This window comes from Salvia hispanica, chromosome 2 (assembly GCF_029641045.1).
Source record: "Salvia hispanica isolate PSC_SH4W2 chromosome 2, Shi_PSC_v1, whole genome shotgun sequence".
NCBI lineage: Eukaryota > Viridiplantae > Streptophyta > Magnoliopsida > Lamiales > Lamiaceae > Salvia > Salvia hispanica.
In genome coordinates, this window is record NC_142693.1 from 38,940,131 (window position 1) to 38,952,310 (window position 12,180).

General features: G+C 39.4%; 1 protein-coding gene and 1 non-coding gene across 2 annotated transcripts; both read right to left on the minus strand.

Annotated features, from left to right (window-relative positions):
- Nucleotides 1-2,573: 2,573 nt before the first annotated feature.
- Nucleotides 2,574-4,486, minus strand: LOC148932365 (3-hydroxy-3-methylglutaryl-coenzyme A reductase-like). The gene has a single exon (XM_089065368.1). It carries the CDS (start codon nucleotides 4,406-4,408, stop codon nucleotides 2,726-2,728), a length of 1,683 nt encoding a protein of 560 aa, XP_088921494.1. The 5' UTR covers nucleotides 4,409-4,486; the 3' UTR covers nucleotides 2,574-2,725.
- Nucleotides 4,487-11,148: 6,662 nt separating this feature from the next.
- On the minus strand, nucleotides 11,149-11,255 carry LOC148932366 (small nucleolar RNA R71). Its single transcript, XR_016136081.1, has one exon. It is a non-coding gene; the product is annotated as a small nucleolar RNA R71 (small nucleolar RNA).
- Between the last annotated feature and the right edge of the window lie 925 nt (nucleotides 11,256-12,180).

Sequence of the window (12,180 nt, forward strand, 5' to 3'; positions counted from 1 at the left end):
TCCCTATTAGAAACTTAGTTACTCATGATCAAAGTCAAAACAAAAAAGGAAAACAAATAAATCAAAGCAAAACATGGATGAAAAATGAAACTAGAACTCCATATTGGTGGAATTGATGTTGGATAGTCTTCTCCATCAATCTCTTGAGAGGGGGAGCTCATTGCCTTCAAATCTTCTTCAATCTCTTGATCTCTTGCTTAATTTTGGTAGTGTAGGAATTAGGGTTCGAAATATGAGAATTCCATTTTATACTCAGAGTGAAAATGGGCAAAAATGGGTATCCGTTGTCATCTCCCTGCCAGGCGATATGTAAGTGCGAAAATGCCCGACCGAGTGTTTCCTCAACATCGCGATCTCAGCTCAAAACGCCAGACTGGACGAACTTTCTAGAATTCGCACCAGTACGCCTGGGTCGGGCATTTTGTGTTTGCAAAATGCTCGGCTCTCTGGAATCAGCCCGTTCGCTCTGTTTTGCCCGTTTCAACCTGTTTTCACTTTAAAACTCCGACAAACTCATCACTTCATCCAATTGGTGACTAAATGGGTGTAAACCTATAATAAACACCTTAATTCAACAAAAACATGGGTTAATCACCTCTAAAACCATCATAAACTATGAGTTTTTCATAAACAAAAACCATAGTTAAAAACATCAATATAAATAAACTAGTACTACTAGACAAAACATGTCGACTCAGTCTTGAGTTCCTCAGTCTTCTTGACTTGAACTTCCTTGACTATTCGATCTTTGATAATTGATATCTAATGTTGAATCTTGATCTTGAATGAGATATTTATATGGTTGTCCTCTTCGAACTTGTCTAAACTTGGAATGCAAAGGATAAGATAGTTTCAAATTTTGAGCGAATTCAGATATGTTCAACTAACTCAGCGGACCACTGAGTTCACTACATGACATGACGGAGCGCTGGCGTGATCTCATATTTTTCCCGGCGGACCATTTCGACTTGGCGGCAAACCAATGAACTGCATCATGCCATCAGCTTGGCTCCGAATCTCCGATCTTCGTTATGTACTTAATCTCGTTTTAACCATTTTTACTATGCTAACTCGATGGATTCATCATAATACCAAAAGATAGCAATATAAACTGAAGCGCACGTAATTTGCGTAATTTGTATTCAAGTTTTTATTATGTACCAGGATTAAGCAATAGCAACATCCTGTATTGAATACTCCTCCCTTGCCGCGAATATCGCTATAATATGGATCGCCACATCATGGCTATTTTAGAAGTCCAAAATGTTGGCCTATTTCTATTCTTTAACTTGTACTCCTATTATCTCAAAAAGTGTATGCACTCTTTTTCTTTTTAGTCCTCCACAACAATATGCACTTTCTAATTTTAGAAACTCTTTTCTCTCTAATGAATTGGGGCTCATACTTCCCTAACATTACATTAATTACTTTTTCTTTCTATCTCTCTCTTATTTTATCAATTGTGTTAAAATCTATGTCAAACCAAAAGTACATACTTTTGTGGGACGGAGTGAGTAATCCTAATTTTTGGAAAGAGAAAATTCTCATTTAAATACTCCCTCCGTCCCATGATAATTATTGGTTGACTTCTGATCAATCTCATAACTTTTAAATAGAGTTTTGTTAGTTAAGTGGAGAGAGAATACGGTAAAAGTGTAAATAAAGTAGAGAGGAAAGTAACAGAGATAAGTACTTCAATGATTAATGCTTTAGATTTAAGTGTTTATATATATATTATGCGTATCCTACTGTACAGTTTTAGCCTACAGTTTATTAACTATGTCTGTTCCTTATTCTTGGTTGAAGAGACACCAGAGTTAAGGACACTACTACTTTAAAAAGTTGCATGCAAAATCATACGAATAAAAATAAACTCCAAAAAAAAGAATTAAATTGCTAGAAATAGGAATTTCATCGTTTAGAGAATTAAAATTCAAACAATTCATACTACAAATTAAGAGTAATCCAAAAAATTAGCCACACATGGCTTGAGACAAAGATTCTGCTGGATGAGATAAAGACCAGTTTCAATTCTCTCTTGTGTGGATCCCTACAGTTCTTCGTCTAGCAGCGTAGGAGAAAAAGAAAGAAGAGAAAAATATGATGTTGTGGGAGATTAAATAAAATATGTGAATTATGAACCCAAAAGACCCTTTTTATAAAGGTGAAAAAGGTCTAGATCTTATAGGATTTGAATTCTTGAAGTCTATCTCAAGTAGGAAAGAGATTGAGCTTCGAAAGGCGTGGATATCTCTAATTCCTGATTTTTCACCAAAATCCTATTACTAGTAGACTACACTGCGCAACTTTCACAAAACAACCATAATTTTCTCTATTAAACTTCGATCGAGGCCTGCAAAGTACCTACGTGAAAGTACTTTGAAGATGAAGATATTGATGGTCTTATAAAAACATTTAGTGATCATATTGATACTATTTTCATGCACGAAGCTGAGTAATTAACATTTTATCCAACATAAAAGAAGTTGTCAAGTTTTATAGTACTAGAAATCCCCGAAATAGTATTGAATTGATAGAGTTCCTTACATACAATAATAAAGGCCAATGATACGGATTATGAAAGAATAATCGATTGAATGGAATCAAAGTGAAACAAAAAGTTCTAAGCTAGTATTTGATTAGGTCTATCCCCTTCGTTATTACAATGGTCAGCATTGTTATTGTATGAAAACAAGAGTCTCACTGGTCTTTTTCATTCAGCAGCTCAAGACTTGATACTAGCAACATCTTTATTAGACCTGTTGTACTTCATATGGCTCTTGACTAGTTGGCCGGCTGCGATGGCAGACATGAGAGACAATTCTCCTGCAAGAACTGAGCCGGCGACAATGGTTGCCAAAAGGCGGGCGTTGGATCCAGGAGCCTCCTTATTGGCTCCCTTGACACCGAGCAGATTGAGGCAAGCGGACTGAGAGGCGAGTTGAGTCCCACCACCTACGGTCCCAACCTCAATACAAGGCATGGTGACAGAGACGTGAAGGTCCTTGCCATCGTTGACAGCTTCCATCATGGTTATGCAGTGGGAGCTCTCAATGTTTTGTGCTGGATCCTGTCCGGTGGCTATGTAGATTGCAGAGACAATGTTGCTAGCATGAGCATTGAAGCCCCCAAGAGCTCCAGCCACGGCAGAGCCAGTGAGATTCTTGAGCATGTTAAGCTCCACCAAGGAAGCAACATCAGTCTTGAGCACCTTATTGACAATGTCTCCTTGGATTACGGCCTCACACACAACTGACTTGCCACGGCCCTCAATCCAGTTGACTGCAGCAGGCTTCTTATCGGAGCAGTAGTTTCCAGAAATACCCATGACATCCATATCAGGGAACTGGTTGGTAAGGAAGTCCAAGGTGTTTTGAACACCCTTAGAAACCATATTCATTCCCATGGCGTCGCCCGTGCTGCATGAGAATCGAATGTAGAGATTCTTGCCAGCGACGGCGCATTTGATGCTCTGCAGCCTGCCGAATCTGCTGGAGCTGTTGAAGACGAGGGAGAGGGTCTCAAAATTAAGAGGATCTTCAAGGAAAAGCTTAAGCTCAGCAGCCCTCTTGGCAGAGCCGAAGCGGACGACAGGAGCCCTTGTCATGGCGTCTCTGTAAAGGGAGCTGGTGGCCCCTCCGGAGGCATATATAGCTTTACACCCTCTGTTGGTGCTGGCTACTAAACAGCCCTCTGTGGTCGCCATTGGAACAGAGTACTCACATTCGTCCAACAACAGCGGCCCAGCAATGCCCACTGGAATCTGCACATACCCCACTGGCATTTCACAGCACTGTCCAAGGATCGACTCGTAATCCAAGCCCTCCAAGGGAAGCCCCTCCAGGGATTTTCCTGTGATGCGTTGCAATGCCTCGCGGCGGATGGCGGCCGCACGGTGGCAGTCTCCCAGCTTTGATTCTAGAGCATAAGAGGGGATCTTCCCCTCCACCACCGACTTGATAATTTCCTCGTCGTCGGCGCTAACCTCAGTCTTCTTAAGAATATCATCATCGGATTTGGGAGCGGGAGCGGCAGCGCAGGGGAGTTTTGGTGAATCTTCCTTCACCATCAAGCGGTCGAATTCTTCCTCGTCATCTTCTTCGTCAATTGGAGCGCGGGGAATGACGATGGACTGGACGAAGCCGATGCCGAAGAAGCCAACAAGGTAGATGAATGAGGCCACGAACGTCACGATGGCTCCAATATCAGACAGACTAACCACGTGGAGAGGTGTTGAGTTACGGATCTTTTCCCGCCACCGGAGAAGCAGAAAGTATACCACCGAGAAGAACACAGTGAAGAAGAAGGCGTTTGTCAGGTATACTGGTACTGATACGGCGTCGGATGCCTTCTCATCAGCGGCTGCGGCTTTGGCTTTAGACTTTGACGGGCGGAGGCGGCCTTCCATTTTTGAATAATGTCACTTAGTTAGAGGGAGAGACCGTTGGTATTTGTAGAATAGGCTGCACTCCCACTGTTGGCAAACTTAAGTTGTAGTGAATTGAATTGAATGATTAGTGATGTATTTATATGGTAACTTTGTTGGTCAAAAGGAAGGTGCAATCCAGTTTCAAATTGTGGAGTAATATTTAAATGAATTTGCGCGTCAATTAAATGCACTCTTCTTGTATATGTATTGAACTCCGTTTTTTGGCGTGCTATAGTAGTGTTAAATTAATTCAATAATCTATTTAATTGCATGCATTCATCGTGGGTACATAATTTTAAATTTGCTAATATAGAAAGCATCTAACTAAGTGATGAGTGAGTGCTATTAAAGACTGCAAGTTGAGCATTATTAGTGTCACCCATTCCACTATAGGTAAATATGGCCAAAACTAATGCTGCCAAAAACTAATACTTTTATTTTCGCTATAATTCTCCACTAAAATACCATAATTCATTTGAATTTATTATTTCAATCAGGTAGATTTAATCGCACAAATCAATTAAATATGTTATACATGCATGTCCAAATTTGATACAATTTTTATTCAATTTTATTTGATCTACTAGATTTTAATTAGTCAAACTTCTTATATGGTTACTATCCAAATTAAATTGATGAACATTAATGTACTTAATTAGCATGTTCCAATTCTAATACAATGGTGAATGTAATTAGCATAATACATGAAATCAACTCTGACATTATATATGTAGTAATTGAATTAGAACCATCTCTAAAACATACTCATTCCGTTTTCAAAGAATATGCACTTTGGATTCAACACGTGTTTTAATACAAAATTAGTAAAATAAGAGAGAAATAGAGAGAAAAAGTAATTAGAGTATTGTTAGTATGGAATGAGTCTCGCCTCATTAGAGAGAAAAAGAATTCTCAAAATTGGAAAGTACATATTTTGTGAGACAGACAAAAAAGAAAAGAGAATATATTCTTGTGGAACGGGGGGAGTAGTCACTAAGAACCAATATTATTTGTTTGATTATTGATCTAACGATATCAAAACATGTCATGTGTTAATATTTTCGAATTAGCTTAAATAGAAAATGATACAATTGTCTATATTGACCAATATAGGCTATGTGTATATGATAGGCAGATTTGTATCACTTATTTTGATCACACTTTGTACTTTAAATGGAAATAGTTGTCTATATTGACCAATATAGTCTCTGTGTATATCTATTCCATCCATCAATAATTGTCTCATTTTGCTATTTTCGTCCATCCACCAATATAGTCTATCTTTCCATATATTCTTAGTATCTTTATTTTCTTGTTCATTAAGTTAGGGCTATCTTATAAATAGGAGTCATTGTATCCTCCTCAATCATTGAAGAAATACAATTATCTTATTTTGTTTTCACGCTTTATTTAATTCTTTATTATTCTTTGTTTGATCGATGGGCAAAGCTACCGCGACTACCTTTTATCCCTACGTTAATCGCAATCGCGACGCCGAAATCTTGTTATGGGAAATTATCTCTTAACAATTGGTGCTTTCATTGAGAGCCTAAATGGCTCGGAGTGGTGGCCGAGCAATGAACTCGCCGTGACCAACGAGTACGTTTGGGGCCAACTCGGAGTGGTGACCTACAGAGTGGTGCATGTTGGGGATATCGCAGCGGAAATTGCAAATTAAATAAATTTACAAAAGAATCTATTTAGGAGATTATGTGGATCGATTCAATATCATGCTTGAACATGTAGAGACTTATTATTGCGCAATTAATCATATAATTTATAATTAAATTATGATGTTGAATACTTACAATTATGATCTCCAAAGAATCGAAGTGGCTTGCTACTTCTCCACGTGTAGATCTTGAAGCTTGATTGTGATTGCAAGACCAAGGATCTTCTAACCTATGATCCTGCTCTATAGATATAAATTTCTTGTGGGAGAAATCTCTTAGAAATTCTAAGGATCTTAAAGTAGAACATAAGAAAGCCAAGAACACATAAAATGGAATTTTCGAATTCCCTATAGAGAGAGTCCCAATGTGGAGGCTAGGGTTTTGTGTTGTGTATTTGTCTCCTCTCCTTACATCCTTATTTATAGATTTTATGATGGATTAGGTTAGGGATCTATGGGGCTTGGATTAGGCCTCCCCAATTGTACCTTCTTTACTAATTAAATTATAAATCATAATTCAATATATGGTCAATGGAATATTTCTTGTGCCACTATCGAAGAAATACTGACCGCCCATCCAATCCGTGATTACAAGCAATCCGGGTTAACATCTTTAATATATTATTTCCCGTGTCTAAGACTTTCTATATCCATTAATTAATTTGTAGTCTGCTATAGACTTTAAATTAATTAATATCTTTTTATTTCCAAGAGTTTGTCTAGTACGGCATGTATATCAAAATATACATTCCTTTTCTATTTATTCTTGGGTTAAATCTAAACCGGCCGGTTTTCGAATAATAGAACTTTTCTCGAACACCTCTTGGGATATAGTCAAACCACGCAGGCACACGATTCAATGTAACAATAAAACTGACACCATACTAGTTATTAATTACTACTACCCAAGATATCAGGAATATTGGGTTGCGAAAAACCCGCACCTATTGATAAGTCAAAGAAGAGTATGATTAAATAACGCGTGTCCTATATTATTACAAAGATTAATAAATATTAATTCTCCAAGACATCGTCTTACAGTAGATAGCAACAAAGACGTGTCCAAACTTTAGATCCATTTAATGCTATACCACATCAGTGTCACTAGTAATTCTCAAGGTAAAGACGACTTTCGGATGGACACTGCAACCTTTCGCGATAGGTAGCCAAAGCCTATCTAGGTTGTGAAAAAGTTTTACTTCTACAAGGTTCTGGCTGGGCCACCTATTGTGATGACCTGTTCCATGACCCAGCCTTCAATGTAGAAGACTTAGACTGATTTTACTTTCCGGCGTTTTAATTATATAATTTAATACGGTCAATACCATTTAAAGTAAAATACACATCATGAAGAAAACATTTACTATTCTCATTAAATAAGGAGAGTTTACAATATACAAGCCATTTGTCAAATTCATAATAAACTCGAAAAATGTTTTTTAGTATATATGTTCCAACAGTGCCCTGGCAAAGAATCCGTCGTGACCAACGTGGTCGTGACCAACGAGAACTCGGAGTGGTGGCCTGGCGAAGAACCAGCCGTGACCAACGAGGATGTTAACCCTTAAAGGAGGGTCGAATGTTACAGACTCAATTCCCACATCGGTTGTGAGACCGATTGTTGTGGGGTATATAGGCTAAATGGGCTCTCTCTAACAAACTAGTCTTTTGGGATGAGTTCTCACATTTGGTCTGTATCAATTGGTGCTTTCATTGAGAGCTCAAACGGTTCGGAGTGGTGGCCGAGCAACGTACTCCCCTTACCAACGAGTATGTTTGGGGCCGACTGGAGTGGTGACTAACGGAGTGGTGGCCGGGCAAAGAATCCGCCGTGACCAACGAGAACTCGGAGTGGTGGTCTGGCAAAGAACCAACCGTGACCAACGAGGGCGTTGGCCCTTAAAGGAGGATCGAATGTTATGTACTCAATCCCCACATCGGCTGTGAGACCGACTGTTGTTGGGTATATAGGTTAAATGGACTCTCTCTCCTAACAAACTAGTCTTTTGGGATGAGTTCTCACATTTGATCTGTATCAGAGTCCGCTACCAAAAATGGTAAAAGTGAAATATGACAAATTTTTAATGACGGACGAAAATGAAAATTAGTAACAAATTTTCAGTTAACATTAGCAATTATGTTCGGATGAATACAACAAAATGACTTGTAATATGATACTCTCTATATGCCCCAGTATCTATCCACTTTGATCAATCATAAATTTTACTCCATTCGTGGAGGCATTTCTTTTCAGCATGGAAATTTAGAAAAAAATTATGTTAAGCGAGTTAAATTTAAGGAATAATAAAATAGGAAATAAAAATGGTAGAGAGATGAAGATAGAATAAAGTAAGAGAGGTAAGTGAAAAGAAATGTGTTGACTTTACTAAAAAGAGAAATGAGTCCGTTACTATGGAACGTACCAAAATTACAAAATGACTTCATTATTATAGAAGAATGGAGTAAGAAATACTCCCTCCATCCCTTTGTAGTAGAGGCGTTTCTTTCTGTTACGGGATTTAAGAAAAAAGGTTTTGAATATGTTAAGTAAACTGAGAATAAAGTAGAAAGGAAAAAGGTATATAGATGAAGAAAGAGTAAAATAAGAAAGAGCACAGTACTTTTTTCCAAAAAAGGAAATGACTCAGCTACAGTGGCACAACCCAAAAAGGAATACGACTCAGCTACATAGCGACGAAGGGAGTATAAAAAAAGTAATACCTTTGTCCCACTCAAGATGTTCACATTTTTTAGTGGGAGAAGTTGTTAGGTAGAATAAATATAGAGAAAAATATAGTTGAATATTTAATGAGCAGGGAGTGATTTATTTTGAAATATTAAAAATGGACATCTTCGAATGAGACAAACTAAAAAAGAAAGGTGGACAAACATATTGGATGGGGACGTGATACGCCCGGATTTTGCACTGTTTTAAGGCCATTATTTGGTCCGTTTTTGTTATCAAAATCACTCTACATGTCCATTATTTGCATATTCTATACATTTTGGTATTTTGACGTGTTTTGTGAGAAATGTGCATATTTGAGCCGAAAAGGGGAGTAAAAACGCATAGTCTGGAAATCTGGAGTCAGACGGCGACCAGCGACCGCCGCGAAGTTGTACGGCGACCGCCGGCGCCCGGCGTCAGAGCTATGTGGCGGCCCGCCTCGGAAATTTACGCTAGGAGAAGAGTCTCGCCCGGCGACCGCCGGAGGACATGTGGCGGTCCGCCACCGAAGGGTCAGAGTCTCTGGACTCCAACGCGGCGACCGCCGGCCAAGGTGCGGCGGCCCGCCGGAGAAAGGCGGCGAATCCGACCAGCCCTAGATTTGCTCCAAGATTTACCAAACTTTGAAGATCTTTTCCTTCTATGATGAGGAATAATCTTCCCCTATAAATAGGACCTCAAGCTTCATCAAAAAGAGTTTTCACACAACAAGAACACATTCATAGAGAAAGAGAGTGACTACTTGCAACATTCATAGAGATCAAAAGCTAGAGTACTTCAATTGTGCAAGGAGTTGGAGAAGGATTTCAAGAACATCAAGAACGACAAGGATTCAATCTACGGGTTTTATTTGCTTTAGTTTTATGTTCAAATTGTTTTCCCTTCAATCTATGTTTTTAGTTTATTCAGTCATGTGTAACTAAACTCATAGGATTCTAGGGATGTGTTAGTAGCAACTTTGGTTATACAATTCCGTTTTCTATTTAATATCCGTTTTGTTTTTACTTTGTTTCTTCCCTAAGTTAATCATGATGCTTCATAATTGAGTGACACAATTATGTATGATTCAATACAACTTGCTTCATAACTGTGACAGAGTTCTAGCGAGTTAGATCCACTTAGTAGACACTACGGTTAGCTTCCTTTAAAACGGCACTGTTAATTGAGAGTGAGGACTTTTCAAGGGTCTTAGGATCTTTTTGGAGTTACGTGTTAGGATTGACAACCCTAATGTTAGTAATCAACGTTTGTATCGCATGAGCATAAGCTAGGTGACTCGTCCTTTCAAAGTATTAACTGTGCTAGGGTATTGTAGTTTGGAATTTGTATAACCATAAAAGTGAAAGCACATCCCTGGAATTCCCCTTATCTCTATACTTTTCTCTCCGTGATTTGCTTGCATTTAGTTGTTTATTGTTTTTAATATTTACTGTTTTCAAAAGTTTCCAAAAATTCTTGTTTCTCTAGATAGTAATTGAGTTCTAGTAGAAGATAGACACTTTGTGTACATCTTCCCCGTGTTAGATACCCGGTACTAACCTTTTGCTATACTATACCTACTCTGTATACTTGCAGGTATTTATAGTGCAAATAAAAAGTGCATCAAGTTTTTGGCGCCGTTGCCGGGGAAGACAATTCACTTTGGAGTGATATCTTCAAACGATAATTTTACTACTTTGGATTTTTATTGCTTTTTGTTTTGATTTTTTTTTTTTTTTTTTTTTTTTTGTTTTCGAGTCTTGCAGGTTTTGTATGCGAACGCGTTCTGGGAAGTACATCTTAGAGCCGCTTGATTTAGAACTTGAAAGAACTCGTAGAATAATAAGAAGTGAAAAAGGATCAGGAACAATGGGTGACCGAACAGATATTGAGAAGCTACAGGAGATGGTGAAGTTGCTGATGGATGAGAGAGATGCGGAGAGAGCAGCCCGAGAAGCCATGGAAAAGAAGAACAGAGAAACATTACCTGTGATGAACATGTTCAATCATGGAAATATGATCACTTTTCCTAACGGCCCTCGTATTGATGCTAACAATTTTGAGTTACACATGCCCCTTATCCAAAGGGTCGAGCAAACTCCTTTTGCAAGTAGGGCGACTGAAGATGCTAACCGCCATCTCTCCAAATTCGTGGAAATCGCAAACACTCTGAAATTAAATGGTGTCGACGACGATGCCATACGGGTAAGACTTTTTCCATTCTCATTGATTGATTCTGCTAAGGAGTGGTTTGAGTGTATGCCACCAGAAAAGGTCTCCACATGGAAGGACATCGTAGCTACCTTCCTCGACAAATACTACCCGCCAGGCACTATTTTGAAGCTCAAAAGTGAGATCTTTCAGTTCACACAAGGCCATGACGAGCCCCTCTATGAGGCATTTGCTCGTTTCAAAGCTCTTCTTCGAAAGTGCCCAAACCATGGTTTTTCCATAGACCATCAGGTAGGAATCCTCTATAATGGATTTAATGAGAAAATATGTGTTATGCTTGATTCAGGGGCAAATGGAGGATTTCTAAGAAAGACATGAGAGGATGCCATGGCGGTGATCGAGGAGTTCGCCACCAACAGTCGGGGGTGGTCGAAGGAAAGGCATGCCACGAGAAGAGTAGCAGCCATAGAAGAGGCCGAAGAAAGTTCTTTTGCTAAGGAGTTAGCAGAACTTAGAGTCAGGATTGATCAAATGGACATCTCGAGGAAGGAAGATCCAATTCCGGCAACTTCCATAGTGGCGGTCAAGGCACCCGAAACTGCCATATCAACTGTAGAAGAAATCAACTACATGCAAGGAGGCGGTCCCAGAAACTACAATAACAATTATCGCCCTAATCAGGGGGGCGGTAATTTCAATAATTATAATGGGAACCGTCCGCACCCAAATCTTTCTTATTCTAACAATAATTACTTGCAACCCCCTGCAGGATTTAATGTTAGCAAAGGAGGAGTGGTTGAGCCGATGAAGAAGGAAGACAAGTATGAACAAGGAATCACGAAGATTTTGGAGGTAATTACGCAAGATAGGAAGATTAATGACACCAAGATCGGAGTGGTCGAAGCAAGGATAAACAACCTCGAGCAAGGAATGAACACAATCTCGACAGCTGTAACCAATATTACCACTCAAATGGAGCAAATTCAGAAGAAGTTAGATGAGGATAGAGCAAAGGCAGCAGCAAGAGTGGATGATATTAACAAGAAGTGGGTGGCAAAGCAGAAATCTGGGGACTGCCCAGTCGCCGGCGGAGCGCCGAACACCCCGCAGCGGCCCGCCACTGAGACGGCAGAGTCAACCACGCAGGACTGCCCAGTCGCCGGCGGACCGCCGCACACCCAGTAGCGGCCCGCCACTGAG

Excerpts from the sequence above, each read along its gene's own strand:
- LOC148932365 (XM_089065368.1), bottom strand. The coding sequence starts at position 4,408 with ATGGAAGGCCGCCTCCGCCCGTCAAAGTCTAAAGCCAAAGCCGCAGCC.